The following is a 19,208-nucleotide window of genomic DNA, read 5'->3' as shown; positions in this document are numbered from 1 at the left end:
CCAAAGTCCTATTAAACTGAAATTTCTAGACACCTGAATCATCTCTCTGAATACATAACATAGAAAATTAATGATTAATATTTTCCATTGAATATAGGTTTGTATCTTAGATTATATCATGCTTTAGAATGAAAAGATAGCATGGCATATGATTTTACTCCCAAGCTGAGCAAGCATGATCAACCTGCTACATACGTCATTTCCATACTGTGTATGCATAAGATCTCTTCCTTGTGTAGCCTCTGTGATCTTTATTTGAAGGAGCAGATTCTATTTGAGTCTGTCCTGCTTTTTAGCATCAGGGGCTATATGACTGAACCTCAGACTGCTGTTGGCCAGAATTGCTTACCTGGACTTTGCAGATCCCAAGGCTTCTTACTGCCTATGGTGCCTTAAACATGCTATTTCTCTGTCTTGAATGCATGGGAGGTATCCAATGCAACTATAAGAAAAATGACACAGTAGGTATCATAAGAGGAAAAGAAAACATTCTTTCTTGTTTACTACGTGTGAAAATGATAATTCCGCACAAAAGCAGCATGTAATGTGTGGAGCCAGGGTGAAGTTTCATGCGTACTTAGTTTTGTGCCTTAGGTGTCTAGTCCAAGCAGATAACTGTTTAAGAAGCCACTTGGTTAGGACTCTGGGCTTTCCTTGCCAGAGGGCCCGACCGAGTTCAATCCCTGGGCAGGCAACGAAGATCTTGCAAGCCCCTTGGTGAGGCAAAAAAAAAAAAAAAAAGAAGCCACACTATGGAGTTCACTCTGTCAGTTTCCAAATAGTTGCAGCAGCGGGAGAGCTGGAAGAATCACAATTGAGGTATAATGGTGCTAAATCAAAGGGCCAAAAGGATATGTTCTTTAAACTTTGACAGGGATAGGGACTGGGCTGAGGGTGGTTGTGTCCCCCCACTCTTGGGGGACATCCTGCATGCACTTAGAATTGAGAGGATCTCTATTACCAAGGTACCCTCAGAAAAGCTGAATGGAACCAGATCCCCTCTGGAGGACTCATAGATCTCTACTGTCTTGATGGATCCATCTTGGCCCTTCAGAGCTTAAACATCTTGCCTGATTTTGACATCCTGAAAATGCTGAATATGTCACAGCTCCATCTTGCTTGGTTACTGTCACCATTCTCTTGCTTTTTGATATTCCAGGTTTCCTAGTGTAAATCTGTGGTCCGTCTGGGCAAGAAAGGTCATTAAGAACAGAAAAAGGAAGAAAATGAGTGGTTTTCCCTCTGAAATCTGAAAAAGTGGCATTTTATAGCTTGGCCTTTTGTTCACGCAACGTGATTCTGTTGAGTAGCAAAAGGAATATGATTTCACTGACTTTCTTTTAGGTGGTAAATGAAAGCCAATTAATGTTTGTATCTGAAATAGATGAAAGCCAAGGACATGGAACAAAATTAGGCTCAGTAGCTATTATTGCTTTGATCACTCTTGCTTGCTAATCTTTATCCTTCATTTTGATAGAAAGGAAAGGACTTTGGATATTTTCCCAGAGATGCAGTCCAGGTTGAAGATGTATTCATATCTGAGGAAGTTCAAATATCAACACAAGTGAGTAAACTCATTTCAGTTATTAATTGAACTTATTTATTTATTTATTTAAGTAAATTTATATTTTATTTTCTCTAACAAAAGAAATAATTGTTGTAAACACCCAAGGATTCTCTTTTCCAATTACCAGTAGTTTATTTTCCCTTCTTTTTTTTTCTTCTTCTTTTCTAATGAATGTATTATTTTATTTTATTTATTTTTTATTAATTGATATTGGAGCATAGTTGCTTTATTGGCTATTAGTGGCATTTAAAATTTCTTGGCTAAAACAGTTTCCTGTGGTATAAGTGCCCATTGGTTATACATCTTACATAGTGGATACATAAAATGGTCTGAGAATCACTCTAGGAATAGTTTGAGTATGTGAATAAAATCAGGAAAGGTGAGGTTTGATGACAAAGATTTTACTTACTGAAAAATTAACAGGCAGTAGAGTGTAGTGATTAAGAGCATGGATTCTGGAGGTGGACTGTGCTCAAAGCCTTGCTCAGCCTCTTAGCTGCCATGTGGCCTTGTGTGCCTTTTTTCTCACCTGTACAATGAGGATGATGATTACAGTACAGGGCTACCGCAACAGTTCATTGAGGAAAAAATGAGCATAGGTAACATACATGGAACAGCGCTTAGTAAGTGCTATGTAAGTGTTCGATATTATTACTAATGTTATTGTCCTACTGGGACAGACTTTATTTCCCATCACACTTTCTAAGTCTCATATCTGAAAACCTCTTTTGATGTTGGAGTTTTAAACGAGCTTGATAATGCTGGGCTTGATAATGGGAATGGGAATCAGAAGGTGACTCTTCAATAAGTGAATTTGATTAGCCCATTTAATTGAGATTCCAGGTTAAGCCTGTTTATCTTAAATGAGGTCAGTGTGAAGTCAGTCTGCCTAGGTAAGTAAACTATTATCTGGCTCTTTCCTAGAACAAATTCTGGGATTAACTGTCTATTCACTGTATAACTGCTGGTCCTGTCAGTTCTGTCTCCAAAATACATCTGCCTTCTCTTCATTTTTACCCTCCCCATAGCACTGATTCAAGGCATCATTATCTCTCTTTTTAAAAAGAAAATATTTATTCATTTGGGTGTGCCAGTCCTTCGTTGTGGCACGCTGGATCTTTATTGTGAGATTCGGAATCTTTAGTTGCGGCATGTGAACTCTTAGTTGCAGCATGTGGGATCTAGTTCCCTGACCAGGTATTGAACCCAGGCGCCCTGCATTGGGAGCACAGAATCTTAGTCACTGGACCATGAGGGAAGTCTCTAGGCGTCATTCTCTCTTGAGTAGAACTCTGCAGTAGGCTTCTAACTGGTCTCCTTGCCTCTACTTTTGCCCTCCTCCAATTCATTCTCCAAACAGCAATGGCTCTTACAGATACAAAAACAAAAAAGTCAGATTATGTCATTTGCTTGGTTTAAAGCCTTTTAATGGCTTTGCATTGAATCTGGAATCAAGCCCTGCCTCCTTACCCTGACTCTACAAGATCTGCTCCTGCCCCACTGCTGACCCTTTCTTGTGCCACTCTCCCCGCCCTCACGATGCTCCTCACCACACTGGCCTGTTGACAGTTCTTAGAACATGCCAAGCTCTTTCCCAACCCAGAAACCCAAACAGACTGTTCCCTCTGTTTGGACTGCTTCTCCTAAGCTCTTCACCTGGTTAGTTCCTTCTTATCTTTTAGGTCACAGATTGAACATCAGTGCCTCAGAGAGCTCTTCCATGATGATCCTAAAGGAACTACTGCTTCTTAATCACAGCTTCCTGTTTATTTCCTGCATAGCACTTATCACAATTTATAATTACTTTTTTCTATTGTTTGCTGTAGAAGTTTAGCACCTGCTACAGTGCAGAGCACATAGTAGGCATATAGAAGGCCCAAATTCTTGGTCAGTTTCCCTGGGAAATAGACTCTGAGATGCACCTTTGCATCCAAGAAGTTTACTGGGGAGTACTCTTGGGAATAGCACCTGTGAGAGAACACCAGAAAAAGCAGGATTGGGCAGACAGAGAAGTTGAATTGTGATGCAGTTGCAACAAGGTTTCAGGTGATTCCATAAGGAACTTTGAAGCTGGAATGGCTTTTCAGAGTTGTCCTGAATAGAGGCAAGGGGTTGGGCCTTTTTATCCTTGCATGACTGGCTCGTCTGGCGTAGTGTAACCTTGGGCTAGGTTAGGCTAGTATTTACTAGAGACAGTTGCTATTTTAAGTACTTGATTCATTTAATCTTCACAGCACCTCTATATGGTAGGTACTGTTATTTTTCTCATTTTACAGATGAGGAGACTGAGGCATAGAAAGTTCATCTAATTCACCTGAGGTGGCAGAGCTAGTAAATGGCAGGATTGGGGTTTGAACCCAGAGTGTTTGGCTCCAACGTCTGTTATTTACCCTATTATGTTGCAGTGCCAAAACCATACGATAAAATCGCAATTCTGAAGTTTATTTTTATAAAATTCTGAGCTTTATTCTTATTTCATAATGGTGATATCCAAAGAGCAGTGCATATCAGTGTTTCATACCTTCAGATAAGAAAAAAATAGCTTTACCATTTTTTTTCTTGATGATTTGGTTGTTCCGTGAGATAAGCAAGGGGGTCCCTGCCTCCATCTTCTACATGCAGTATCTCAATAAAAGAAGTCTACGTGTTTTAGTGCAGCTTCTAACCAGGACTTTGTGCTTCAGAGTCTCTGCTTTGTCTAAGCTGTGACCATGTGCTGTAAATTCCCCTTCCTGAAATCAGTGCACAGCTGCATGTGTCCATTCAGTGTACCCTTACCAGGAGCAAGATTTTGTGGCCATGAACGCCTTTTCATTAGAGTTTATTTGTGGAATATACTCAAAGGCTTGATTGTTTCTGTTTCTCAAGTTCTTCAACTATTTGATAACAAATAAATCCTAATGCAAGAAGGATTTTCTTTTCTTTTTTTTTCTTTTTTTTAACTGTGTCACATGGCCTGCAGGATCTTAGTTCCCCTACAGGGACCAAACTGTGCCCCCTGCAGTGGAAAGTGTGGAGTCCTAACCACTGGACTTCCAGGGAACTCCCAAGAGGATTTTCATTTAGGTTTATTTTCTTAATCCTGAGATGTCAGTTATGATACAAGTGTTTGAGTTTATGAGATATGGTTTTATTTTATTTTATTTTATTTTTTGGTGAATGTTTGATGTTTTTATCATTCATTTCATTATTACCCTGTTAAGCTCAGTTTACAACTGAAAAGAGAAAGGTAATTACATTTTATCCAGCTAACTCGTTGAGCATTACCTGTATTTTACATAAGAAAAAGATGATTTCTCAGTATTCATATGACAGTTGCTCCATGTAGGAATAATAGTCAACATAAGTACAACTCTATTTTCAGTCCAACTGTGCATCTTTAGATCAGAGCACTCATGCGACATTGCCTCTTAATCCCTAAATTTGCAGTCAAAATGTTTTCAGCAATAAGTATTATGAAATTGTTAGGAAGCTAGAATAAATTCTTAAGACAAATAGCTGTGAAACCTAGACAGAAGTCTCCTTTGTTTCTCATCTGCTGGAAACAGTTTCATGAGTCACTTGGAAAATCAGCTTATAGGTAGATATAATAAACCACATTTCCCATCCATTCTTGAGGTTGATCTTTCTTGAAAAGTGATCAAACAGAACCTGTTGTTTGTTTGTTTTTAATACTACATATTTTATTTATTTATTTGGTTGCGCTGGGCCTTAGTTGTGGTCGGTGGGCTCCTTACTTGCAGCACGCAGGTGGGATCTAATTCCCTGACCAGGGATCAAACCCAGCCCCCCAGCATCGGGATCATGGAGTGTTAACTACTGTACCACCAGGGAAGTCCCAGCATGTGTTGTTGAAGATAGCAATAAGGCCTGACCCTGATACTCAAGCTTTGATTCTGGATCACTTTGTTGGCTTGGACTGGTCAGGAAGGAGACATGATTTTAGTTTTTGCTCTGCTGTTGAGCTAGTTGTGTGGCCTTGGGAAAATCATACTCATCCATTTTAAATGATTTTGGAGAAACAAGGAGTTTTTGTATCAATGTCAATCATAATTTCTTTTTTTCAGGAATCTGACTTTCTCTGTCTTCTTGGAGTAAGCTACACATTTGAGGATGAAGATAGTGAGTTAAACAGTGATAATGGTGAAAATGTATATCCATATGAAGACGATAATGACCCCAAGTATAATATATATGAAAGTGATTTTCAGATAGAATCTGACCTTTATTCAGCTTCTGAAAGTGCTTTGTTCAAAGACCAATTTCCAGCATCAGAGGCTCCTGAAGATATCAGAAGCCCTAGTGAATCTAATGACTGGCAAGCAGTAGAAGCTGGAAGTGGGGAACAGTATCCTATTCCAGAAGGGGATCATGTCCCACCATCCTCAGCTGTGCCTGAAGTGAAAGGGTGGTTTGGATTTGGAAAGCCCCAAGCTGAAGAAAAGACTTTTGAATCAGTTACTGAACCTCTAGAAGAAAGCTCATTTCGAAGTAGAAAAATAGCAGTGGAAGATGAGAATGACTCAGAGGAGTTAGACAATGGTGAGCCCCAAACAGAACATAAGCAAGAACTTGAATCAGAATTTGATCCAGTGCCAGAGAAGCAGTCTGAACTAGTGCCTGAGTCAGAGCACAGTTTCAGTCCTCAAGACACCGGTTGGTTTGGTGGTGGATTTACAAGTTATTTTGGTTTTGGAGGTGAGGATACAGGGCTTGAATTATTGTCCAAAGAAAGCAAGCCACCATTACAAGATGTTCCTAGTTCCACATCCTCTGAGGAAGAACCCACCGTTCCATATACAGAAATATTAACAGAAAAAGAAGACACAATCACTAATGATAGCTCAATTCTCAAGCCAAGTTGGTTTGATTTTGGTTTTGCTATGTTAGGCTTTGCATATGCTAATGAAGACAAAGTTATATCAGATGATGAAAGAAATGAAGAGGGAGCTGGGGGAGATAAACATGGACATCCTCCAACAAGTGAATTTGACCCTGATAAGGAACAAGAAATAAAAATAATAAAAAATATGGAAACTGAAAGTCAAATAGGGAAGAAAATAGTCTTAGAGAAAACAGATGATTCTGATACTTTACCATATTTTAAAAAGTTCTTGTATAATGTTGACAACCCCTGGAGCTTCCAGAACATTCCAAAGGAAACAGAATTGCCATATCCCAAACAGGCACTGGATGAAAATAATGTAGGTGAAAATGATAAAACAGAAGAATTTTCAGTTGAAAATTACCCCACAGATAATATGGAAGATATGATGTTGAAAAGCGGACACAGTCAACCAGGTTAGTATAAAAATATTTATGATTTCTTTTTTAAGCATAATCTATTTTTAAAAGTACAAATCATATGAAAAATCCAGGAATCCATATTTCTCAAAATACTCAACAATCAGCAACAATCTTGTCAACCACCCTTTTATCAATTTCTGGTTTACTCTGGTACTTACTAGGTCTTAATATCATAAAATAAAATCCCAAGTGACAAAGAATGATTGAATATATATGGATGTTTCAAGGAGATCTCAAGGTATTTTACAGTAAATTTTAATCAAAATATTATATGTAAACAGGTTAAAAAATATAGTGCAAAGGTTGTTGTTTTTGTGTTTGTTTTTTAACAAAAGCAGTTTCTGTTCCCTCTGCTTCCACCTCTGCCCCAGGGACACTAATTTATTTTATTTTATTTTATTTTATTTTATTTTATTTTATTTTTTTAACTTTATTTTTTTATTTTTTACAATAAACTGCATATATTTAGAGTGTACAATTTGGTATCCCAATCTCCCAATTCATTCCCCCCCCAATTCTTTTATTTTTTTTAAGAAATTTCTTTTAGTATTTATCTCTATTTTCTAAATAAAATATTTATATTGTTCTTCTTTGATTAACCTATTTTAGATAATGTCCATTGACTTTCTGTTCTGTTAGGTGAGAATTTTTGCTTATTTGTACTCACTTTTTAGCTCATTTACACCTTCCCGTTATAGCTATGTCAGAATGGTGTTCTTAGAGATCTAAGATAAGGAAGACTTCAATAATTTAAAATAGTCTTGATTCCTAAATGATATTTTATTCTACGTCCAAAGCTCTCCACTCCCCCCGCCCCCAAGAAGATCTATGATAACAAGGGTTTTCTTTAAGTGTACAAGATAATAAGGAAACTCAAACAAAAACAATGTACAAAGTTTTCAACTTTCTCCCTCAAGTCTTTCAATTCTGGGAGCTCAACAGAGGGCAATAGAAGAGAGCAGAGTATCAGAGGATACTTCTAGATCTAGATGCCCAGTTATCTAGCAACTCCTATGATTAAAAACATGTGGATTATATTTTAAATAAAGAGTTATATAACATGACTTTCCCACATCTCCGTTCTGATATCTTTATGATGGACAGATTAGAAATTCAACAAATATTGGCAGAAACAATCAAACCCTAGAATGACAGAAAAGCTTTCACAAGAAGAGATCAACAATGTTGCAGACTTAGAAGGAAACACATTTCATTGGAGCTAGTTGATTTTCTTGAATTTCCAGAACTGTATGTTATTTCTTAATAGTCTACAAAATGTGAGTTCTTTACTTGATCTACATCCTTAACCAGAATATAGACTTTATATATAACCCTTTTCTCAGTAAGAAAGATGTAGGTGTGATGATTTTCATGACTGAAAACATTTGCAATCTAGATTTTCAAAGGCTAGAGGGAATTGTTTTGTTCTAAGCTTGGTTAGATCCTAAGGGAATATTTGTGAAAAAGCAGATAAGAGTAATGGAAAGAAGAAGAGAGACTAAAACAAAACAATATCAGACCCAGAAATACAGAAGATTCAAAATATAGATACATAAAAATATTTTAGAGCTTATTTATAGAAACTTCAGGGCATTCTGAATATCATTTTAGTAGAATTTACCATTTCATATAATGATGCTCAGAGAATTTCTAAATATGAATAATGTGGTAGATAGTCAACAGGGCATTTATGCAATTATAACTAGTTTTGAGGGACTTTTGTAAAAATGTTAGGAAATTCCTTTAAGTTTCAGAAAAAAGATGTCTTACTATATAAATATTTCAAAACATTTCACTGTTAATTAAATGAAAAACAAGCTGGGGTCACACAAAGTTTGTTTTAAAAAAAAGAGTACTGAAAGAGGGATTCAGATAAAGCCAAAGACTCTATTTTCTGGATATTGGAGAAATAGCTGAAATAACCAATATTTTCAGATAATTTCAACAACTCTTTTTTTAAAAAATTTATTTATTATTTATTTATTTTATTGGCTGTGTTGGGTCTTCGTTGCTGTACATGGCTTTTCTCTAGGTGTGGCGAGCGGGGGCTACTCTTCCTTGTGGTGCGCAGGCTTCTCACTGCGGTGGCCTCTTCTGGTGCAGATCATGAGCTCCAGGCGCGTGGGCTTCAGTAGTTGTGGCACATGGGCTCAGTAGTTGCAGCTCACGGGCTCTAGAGCGCAGGCTCAATAGTTGTGGCACACGGGCTTGGTTGCTCCGCGGCATGTGGTATCTTCCTGGCGCAGGGATTGAACCCGCGTCCCCTGCTTTGGCAGGCGGATTCTTACCCACTGTGCCACCTAGGAAGTCCTTCACAACTCTTTTAGGGAATAACAAATGAAAACTTGACTTATTTAAAAAGAATGCATAAGAAACATGAATCACTGATCTTGAATAAGTGCTTGTGAAAAGCAGAGCCTTGAGATAACCACATTTACAAAAAGCTAAAGTGCTGATATAAGAATTTACAAAATAGATAAATTAGGGAACAATATTTAATTACAACATTGATAGCTATTTTACAAAAGGACTCCAATTGAGCTTATTTAAATAATGAATTTCCCAAGTACAGTTAAATATGAAAATTATTCATTATTTTATTTGAATTAAAATTCTATTTATTAATTTATTAACAATTGTAAGAAAATCATATCTGTATCTAATGTAAATTTTTTAAAAATTGAAGTATTGTTGATTTACAATGTTTCAGGTGTACAGCAAAGTGATTCAGCTATATATACATAACTGAATATATATACATATAAGAATATATGTAAGAATATGTATATTCTTCTTCAGATTCTCTTCCATTATAGGTTATTATAAGATATTGAATATAGTTCCCTGTGCTATTCTTTGGGATCTTGTTTATCCATTTTATATACAATAGTGTGTAACTGTTAATCCCAAATTACTAATTTATCCCTCCCCTCTCTTTCCCCTTTGGTAATAAATTTGTTTTCTATGTCTGTGAGTCCATTTCTGTTTTGTAAATAAGTTCATTTGTATCATTTTATAGATTCCACATATAAGTGATATCATATGATATTTGTCTGACTTACTTCATTTAATATGATAATCTCTAGGTCCATCCATGTTGCTGCAAATGGCATTATTTCATTCTTTTTCTTATGGCTGAGAAATAGTCCATTGTATACTATCTTCTTTATCTGTTCATCTGTCAATGGACATTTAGGTTGTTTCCATGTCTTGGCTATTGTAAATAGTGCTGCTATAAACATTGGGGTACATGTATCTTTTTGAATTATAGTTTTCTCCCAATGTATGCCCAGGAATGGGATTGTTGGATCATATGGTAGTTCTATTTTTAATTTTTTAAGGAACCTCCATACTGTTCTCCATAGTGGCTACACCAGTTTACATTCCCACCAACAGTATAGGAAGGTAACCCTTTTCTCGGCACCCTCTCCAGCATTTATTGTTTATAGATTTTTTGATGATGGCCATCTGACCATTGAGAGGTGATACCTTACTGTAGTTTTGATTTGCATTTCTCTAATAATTAGTGACGTTGAACATTTTTTCTTGTGCCTCTTAGCCATCCAGATGTCTTCTTCAGAGAAATGTCTATTTAGATCTTCTGCCCCTTTTTTGACTGAGTTGTTTGCTTTTTTGACATTGAGCTGTATGAGCTGTTTGTATATTTTAGAAATCAATCCCTTGTCAGTAGCATCATCTGCAGATGTTTTCTCCCATTCTGTATGCTGTCTTTGTTTTGTTTATGGTTTCTTTGCTATGCAAAGCATTTTAGTTTAGTTCCCATTTGCTTAATTTTGGTTTTTATCCCCCCATTACTCTAGGGGACAGATCCCCCCAAATATTGCTGCGATTTATGTCAAAGAATGTTCTGCCTATGTTTTTCTTCTAGGAGTTTTATAGTATCCAGTCTTACATTTAGATCTTTAATCCATTTTGAGTTCATTTTTGTATATGGTATCAGAGAATGTTCTAATTTCATTCTTTTACATGTAGCTGTGCAGTTTTTCCAGCACCATATATTGAAGAGACTTCTTTTCTGCATTATGTATTCTTACCTCCTTTGTTGTAGATTAATTGACCATAAGTGCATGGGTCTATTTCTGGGCTTGCTATCCTGTTCCACTGATCCATGTGTCTGTTTTTGTACCAGTACCATACTATTTTGATGACTGTAGCTTTGTAGTATAATCTGAAGTCATGGAACTTGATTCCTCCAGCTCTGTTCTTCTTTTTCAAGATTGTTTTGGCTTCTTTTTGTTTTTTTGTTTTTGTTTTGGCTTCTAATGTAAATCTTAAAGCTTAGGTTTAAGTAATTTGAAATTAATATCTCAAAAGTATAATTAAATATAAAAATACTTTAGGAAATTTCCATTTTCTTCACATATATATATTTCAAATGCAGTGTAAAACAAAATTTTAAAAGAATCAATTTAGGCACATATAAATTTGGTGTAATTAATTGTTGAATATGACTTTTTTCCCCAATGTCATTAAACCTCACTGCAGATCACTATTTGTGTCCTATATTTGTAACAGTTCTATTGTATTCAGACTCTTGAGTTGATTGTTCATTTTTTTTAATAAATTTATTTATTTATTTATTTATTGGCTGTGTTGGGTCTTTGTTGCTGCTCACGGGCTTTCTCTAGTTGTGGCGAGTGGGGTCTAATCTTCTTTTTGGTGCGCGGGCTTCTCATTGCCGTGGCTTCTCTTGTTGTGGAGCACGGGCTTAGGCGCGTGGGCTTCAGTAGTTGCGGCACATGGGCTCAATGGTTGTGGCTCACGGGCTCTAGAGAGCAGGCTCAATAGTTGTGGCATATGGGCATAGTTGCTCCGTGGCATGTGGGATCTTCCTGGAGCAGGGATTGAACCCGTGTCTCCTGCATTGGCAGGTGGATTCTTAACCACTGCGCCACCTAGGAAGCCCATGATTGTTTATTTTTTAACTTTAATATCCACAGGTAGCATTAGTAAATTACACATATGTGTTTGCTCAGTTGAGACTTTCATTTTTTAAACAATGCTAAGTAAGTGACAGCATCAAAGAAATGTGTTAAACTCATAACTCAAAGAGCAAAGTTAGACATCGAATAATTCAGTTAGGACTATTCTTTAATATTGTTTTTCAGGACTGCACTGATACTTTTCTAACATTATCTTAAAAAGCAACTGAGAAATAAATCCCACAATTTACTTGAATACTATACCTCAGGCTAGGACTAGTGAGGACTTTTTTAAAAATCCTGTTCGAGTAGTTAATTGAATCAAGTGATCAGTTTAAACTACACTTGAAAATTGAATTGTCTGAAATTGATGGCTATTTGACATGGTATGCACATAAATATATGATACATTACAAATGTGGAAAATTATGATGTTTCAAATTAATTTTTTTCTTAATTTTGGGGAAGAGTAATCCTTTTTAAATGAAAGTTCTCCAGATGTGGATATATATATATATATAGCCATGAGCCGAGGGATGCAGATGGCTTCAGAAGGTAGAAAAGGCAAGGAAATGGATTCTCCTCTAGAGCCTCCAGAAGGAACACAGCCATGCCATGCCAAAACCCTGGTTTCAGGATTTCTGATTTTCAGAACTCTAAGAGAGTATATTTGTATTGTTTAAGCCACTAAGCGTGTGGTAATTTATTATTCAGCAATAGGAATTAATACAGGCTACAAATTTATGTTTTTTTAAAGGACTTTTATTGAGATATAATTGACATACGATAAACTGCATATATTTAGAGTGTACAATTTGATTTTTTTTTCTTATTAGTAATGTATATATGGCAGCCCCAATCCCCCAATTCATCCAACCCTAACCCTCCCTGCTTTCCCCTCTTGGTGTCCATATGTTTGTTCTCTACATCTGTGTCTCTATTTCTGCCTTGCAAACCAGTTGATCTGTACCATTTTTCTAGATTCCGCATATAGGCATTAATATATGATATACAAATTTATGTTTTAATGAATTCTTTCCATAGTAAAATATCACAATGCCCACAAATATTCAAAGAATGACCTGCCTTGAAAAAAAAACAGGAAGCCCATAGCAAAGCAAGCATTTTAAAAAATCCCAAACATTTCTCTTTACTTGCAGATGTCTCTAAAATAGAGATACCTATGAGAATTCATGACGAAGTACATTCCGAATCTCTATCTTCTGAAAATAATGATGAAAACTCAAAAACATCACCAGATACTGAAAGGCCTACTCAGGTGGAAATGGACACATCTGTGGAAAATACCCTGTCAAACAGTCAGATCTTTTCAACTGATTACTCTTTGTCTTCTCAAAATTACATTGTTCAGAAAGGTAAGAAACAAGTTATTTGTTCTCTAAGGCAGCAGCTAAGGAAGAAATTAGATTCAAAAGTTACATCGTATCGTGTTAACATATTTTTATTTATAAATTGACAGAAGATGCTTCTGAGTGTCAGATTCTGAAATATTTATTTCAAATTGATGTTTATGATTTCCTGAATTCTTCATTTGCACCAGTTGTAATTCTTACAGAAAGGGTAAGTTGACCTTTTAGATGTTTTTCAATAATTTAACCTATTTTACTAAATATAGGAGCAGCTGAAAATTATGAGTGAATCCTCTGCATGTAAATGTTACATAATATTTCTCTGTATGTAAGATCTTACATGTAAGCTTTCTCCTTACATGAATGTTTTGTGCATGGATGTTAAGGATTTTTTTTAAACCTTTCCTTAAACTTTGTTGATCTTGAACATTGTTTTTTTTTTTTAATAAATTTATTTATTTATTTTATTGGCTGTGTTGCGTCTTCGTTGCTGCACACAGGCTTTCTCTAGTTGTGGTGAGGGGGGCTACTCTTTGTTGCGGTGTGAGGGCTTCTCTTTGCAGTGGCCTCTCTTGTTGTAGAGCATGGGCTCTAGGCGCGTGGGCTTTTTCCTGGGGCAGGGATCGAACCCATGTCCCTTGAGTTGGCAGGCAGATCCTTACCCACTGCGCCACCTAGGAAGTCCAACATTGGGGTGTTTTTCTTCCCCCTTATTTTTTTCAAATTAGGGGAAATTATACTAAGAGTTAACTCAGAAATAATATGAACTGAAAATTAATCTTAAACAAATTATTACTACTGAATAACAGCTGTGACCTCAAAATGGTGTAATGTGAGAATCTTGCAAAAGCAGCTAGTACCTCAAAATTTAACTGAGTTGCAACTAAAATTCTAAAATCTGCCCACGTTTTCATTTATTGTAAATCCTATTAAATTCTGTCTCATTTATTGTAAATGAAATACTGTGAAAGGACCTAGCTGTAGTACTTGGCACATGAGGACTTTTACAAATGTTTGTTCCTTTTCTCATCTACTGCTGCCAAATAAATAATTGAGGAAGGACTTTTGTCTTCTCAATTGATCTGATCTTGCAGGAAGAGTAGGGGTTAGCCAGGCAAGAAAGGATGAACATTCTAGTTGAGGTGAGAGCATTTTTAAAAGTACAAAAGTGGAAGAGAGCCTGGCTTTTGGAGATCTATAAGCAATTCAGTCCGATTGAATATAGACTGAGAATAAGTTGTATACTGGGATTAAATAAAAAAGAGCTTTGCATGTTATGACAGAAAACTGACCTCTGTCTTTTAAATGATGGGGCACTATTGAATTTTAAGTAGGGAGTGAAATGAAAAAGTTTCATGTATAAAGTCTATCTCTCAACATTGTCAAATAAGAATTGAATGGATGAAGACCAGAGGCAGGGAGGCCAATCAAGAAGTTACCACTTTAATTCAGGAAATAAGTGGTGAGGGTCTAAATCAGGGTTTATAAACTCAAATGCAATGAGTGCAGCACAGTAAAGGTGAGGACTGTAACCAACCAGAGAGTGCATGCTTTCTCCAAAGGCTGTAGCTGCTACTACCTTCAGCCTGGTTTTTGCCAGATCTCCTGATATTTCAAGAAAAGTTGGAAATCTGGGTTTTTCTGTGTGGAACCTCCCAATTTTTAATGCTGGCAAATCTTTAGATCAAAAAAATATCATGCAGGTCAGACACAATGTTCTGTGAGTTGGGTTTAGCTCACTTGCCACATTTTTTAGCCTTTGGCCTAATATCTGATAGTGGTTGCTAAAATGATTGGATGGACAAAGTAGGTAGATCTTTGGTAGATAGAATTCACTGGATTTAATGATTGATCGCACGTAGTAAGGAGAAGAAAATGGAAAATTGAGGATTATTTACCAGAGTCTAGCTAGGGTGACCAGGTACCACTGACTGTAAGAGTATTTGTGGAAACTAGGCTTAATGATACATACTGTTTTGCTTTCAGAGGCTTCCTCCTCACTTTATTTCTTTGCTGGGTTCCAGAGAGTTGACATTACCTGCTAAATAAGCTCAGAGAAGTGATTAATTTGCTCTGTGTGATTTGGTGTTGAAGATGTTGATTAAAAACATTACTTAGAAATCTGCTCTAGCATAGGAGAAAAGAAAAACTAATAATAATGATGTAATTTATAAAAATAATCATAATAAAACTTTCAACTACCCATTTAATTAATTCTACTTATTAGTATGTCCTACCGACATAGCCCTCACTTGTCATCGCCCTCTCCCATAAATTTTACCAATGAAGTTACTAAATTAAAAAATAATTTATTAATATACCATATCTACCTTTTATATAAAGGGCTTGTTTAATACAGGCTGTGCTAAATATGCTTACCTTTGTGGACTCAGTAAATATAATCAAATACATTTTACTTGAACCATTTTGGTTGAAATTCTTTAGACATGAAAATATTGAATTTAAATTTGTTAATTAGCTTGTGACCTTGGAAAGTCACTTATTCTCTGTGGGACTCTCAGATTTAAAACTCTAATATCAGTAGCAGAGACTGTATGACAGACTGGTTATTGGCTGGCTTGAACACTGTTTAAAAAATTATGAACCAGCTGCCTACATTTAAAAGGTGAGTTCATATAAAAATTTGGGTTTCTGCGTTCTCTTGAAAAAGTAGAAGACTGTAATACATAGTCTTCCATTCTTCTGTGGTAACAAAAAGCTCAAGCTGAATAGTGTTTGCATTGAATAGACATGTTTTCATTTCCCTACACTTACTTCAACTGTTTCGTCTCCATAGGGCTTTAAGTTCATGTTTGGACTAAATGTCCTGAAGTTTCTGCCAGATCAGGAATTCTAACAATCTTAGTGTGTCTATTAAGCATTCATAATAGCTGCAGTAAATGGAAAATTTGAGCAATTTTCCAGTTAAATTTAGGCAAAAGGGTTTCCTTTTCTTCTTGCCTAAATGCTTCAGGTAATCGTTTCTACTTGCTGATAATTTCAGTTAGATTTTGTATACAAAACACTTTTTTTGAATTATTTACGTAATAGGAGTCAACACTACTTTTTATCTACTTTATTTTATAATTGAGGAGGCTCTTTGGGTTCTAACATATATATATTCTTAACTAGAATGCTTCATTTACATGTGGAATAAACAATGGAAATTACCCAGCTTTTGTTCAACAGGTAGCTCCTGATTTAATCTTACACCACTAGTACAGAGAGTAAAGATGTGGCTCAGCATGTCTGACTCTTTTAAAGGACTAGATCTTATAGCCTGTGACATTGACTGTTTAATTAAATGGGAGTAACTAGTATTTACAATTTAGCAACAGGGCCCTTCATAAGGAAAATCAGTTTCTCTGTTGTGAGCAAGGTTTACCGGTTAGCATGTTTCCAATGTTCTTGTATGCTTCCTAGTAGCTGTTGCAAACACTAACAGCATTTGTTCTCCATTTCCTTTAAAGTAAGCTTATATAAGACGGCAAATTCCCATATCTACTTAAGGAGAACAAACTTTGAATATCTTTTAAATGGTAAAAAATCATGTATTCTGTATGAATATAATATAGAATAAAACATCCAATTTTAATTTTTATCAGTTACCTAATTTAGTATTTCTCTTTTCAATTGTAGATGTTAAAAGGGTAGTACTATGCATGATATTTAAGGAAAAAATTAATCAGGAGTTATGTCCATGAAATTGGATTATGGGTTGGTAGTCACAACTCCACCTATAGCACCCCTTTACCACACAAGTGTCAAAACAGGATCACGGTGTGGAAACAGAAGAGTGCAGGATGTATTAGAACCTGAAATCCTTCTGGGGTATATGAGGTGCTTAGTAGATTTTTATTTACATATTACGATATTTTAACATGAACTTTTTAAAAAATGGAATTGAAAGATCTAGAGGAAGAGGTAAGCTTCTATATGACTATTAAGTGTGCAGAAAAGAAATTAGGCTTGAATCTGGCATTGAGTTTGTGTTTTACTGTTTTTGTCATGGGGAAACGTGTAGATTTTTCTTTTAAATTTCATTTGTCCTTTTGTCCCTGATCTATGTTTTTAATATTTGGGATGGTAATTATTGAAAAATTAGAAAAGGGCACACACTGTCTCAGGGAGGGCAAAGGGATTTAAAAAAAAATGTTTTAGGTTGTAAATAAGTCCTGAAAGTTGAAAAAGATTCTGGAGTTCCCTGAAAATGTTCAGACTTACTGAAGAATTTTCATTCAGTAATACAATGTTTTGAGGCATACGTTGTTGTTCCAAGATCCTTTGAAATTTTAAATTTTGGTTATGCTTCCGTTTTGATTTTAATAAGCTCTTTACATAGTTTAGTTTCAGTACACACTGTCCAACACATATGAAGGTTGTGTAATACCTTAACAATGGAGAATCCTTAAGCAATTTCTGCTTCTCTTTCCTACTGATAGTTCCCGAAACTCCTTAGGCTGATGTGGCAAATGAGAGAGAGCACTTTGAGTTCCAAAAACCTAGGCCGCATTTTGGTCCCGAAAATCACTTGCTGTGAACTTGGGCCATTTTTGGATTCTTTTTGACAGAATAGTTTGCTGCCAGTGCTTAACATTAGGGAAGTTTCCTAAGGAACTAAGACTTTGTTCAACTGGTGAGTCCTCTCAGCTGATTTGTTTAGGGAGAAGGATCTGTCGCTTTTTGAGTTGCTTCATTAAGGACTTCCATGAGAAAACTTAGAGGTGGATTGTCTTTTACGCCTGTATCAGCTAAAACCCATCCCCAAGAACAGATCCAGCCCTGGGTATTTTGTTCAACAGACCTAAACATAGGGTCCTAAATTTAGAGGGCAAGGTGCTACTTTTAGCTCCCCTTCTCAGAGGAGGCCAGCACGCGCCCAGCTGAGGTCCATACTGCTTAGATGTAGCGTTTGGGTAACTAGGAGCTTGTGGAGTTTGAGTTTTGCTCAGCAAGTGCCCAGGTAACTCAGGTAAAAGTGAATAAAGCCCTCGAGCCCGCCGCTGGGCAGGAGGGTTCTCGTGCGTGGGAGAGGTTACACTCTGCCCAGACCACAGCTGACCCGAGACGCCTTCCTGTCCAAGGTCCAAAGTCCGGACACGGCTGGCAAGAGGCGCGGGCCCTGCAAGCCATTTTCTGACTCGGTAAAGACGGCGGCCGGTTTCCCTGGGGCGGCGGGCTCCCCCGGGGTACGACGCCGCCAGGGCTTCCGTGGGGTGCGGAAGGCAGGCTCTTGCGGGGCTGCGAGAGCAAGGCGCTGGGGGCCGGGCCGAGGGGGCGCATGGCGCTCTACCTCGCGGGGCTACGCCAAGGGGCCTCGGCGAGAAGCCTCGCCACCGGCACCCGAGGCGGGGACTCCTGAGCCACAGCCCTGACCTTCGGGGCGGGGCGGCCCACACCACAGCGCCCGAGGTCAATCCGACTCTCAGCCCCAAGCCCCTCGACTGCCAAGGGTGGGTAGCTTCGTCAGGTAGAGCGCCGGCCCCTTTAAGAGAGAACGACCGGGACACGTCTACGAACCTCGCGCGAAGTAGGAGGGGACATTAACCGAGTCCCGCGACCCCGCCTCCCCGCCGCGGCCTGGCCGAAACCAAACCGAGGGGGAGGGCGGCGAGGAGAGTGCAGGTCGCAAGCTCGTGCGGGCGGGCTTGCACCTTCGGATCTTCGAGACGCGAAGCGTAACGTAGGGGCCGACGCTCCCCGGGTGGGCAGCATGGACACTTGAGGCCCGTCGGCGCCGTTCATCTCCAGCACTCCCCCGCCCCCCGCAGCCGGCTCCGCAGTGGTCTGCTCCGGTTGCCGGGTGCGGGTTTGGGTTCCGGACCGAAAGCTGCGCGTTCTGTGCCGCTTGTTGCGGCTCGGCCAGGCCCTGGAAACGGCTCTGACTGCCGAGGCAGCCTTGGCGCCATGGAGGAGCCCGGGACTGCTCCTCAGCCGTGCTTGGGGCTGGTCCTGGGAAAGCTTCGTGGCGTAAGTCTGGGCGCGATCAGGGTTGCTTGGCCCAGGGGTCGCGGGAGCCTC

The 19,208-nt window shown here is 37.9% G+C and overlaps 1 protein-coding gene across 5 annotated transcripts in view; it reads left to right on the top strand.

The window, feature by feature from the left end:
* Positions 1–19,208, top strand: part of MIA2 (MIA SH3 domain ER export factor 2) — a 95,930-nt gene that overhangs the window by 2,911 nt on the left and 73,811 nt on the right. For 2 of the 5 annotated variants that reach the window (XM_057721426.1, XM_057721422.1), the window contains exon 1: positions 18,810–19,157. In XM_057721426.1, the coding sequence (XP_057577409.1) occupies positions 19,095–19,157 (63 nt within the window). In that variant the 5' untranslated portion in view covers positions 18,810–19,094. Of the gene's footprint in view, positions 1–1,477; positions 1,565–5,634; positions 6,869–12,977; positions 13,194–13,297; positions 13,399–16,967; positions 17,112–18,809; positions 19,158–19,208 lie in introns of those variants that run through there. The other 3 variants (XM_057721427.1, XM_057721424.1, XM_057721423.1) reach the window with 3 other exon arrangements.

The sequence above is a fragment of the Hippopotamus amphibius genome, chromosome 2, assembly GCF_030028045.1.
Source record: "Hippopotamus amphibius kiboko isolate mHipAmp2 chromosome 2, mHipAmp2.hap2, whole genome shotgun sequence".
NCBI lineage: Eukaryota > Metazoa > Chordata > Mammalia > Artiodactyla > Hippopotamidae > Hippopotamus > Hippopotamus amphibius.
The sequence above is the reverse complement of the archived record's forward strand: the minus strand, read 5'-3'. Positions and strand labels throughout refer to the sequence as shown.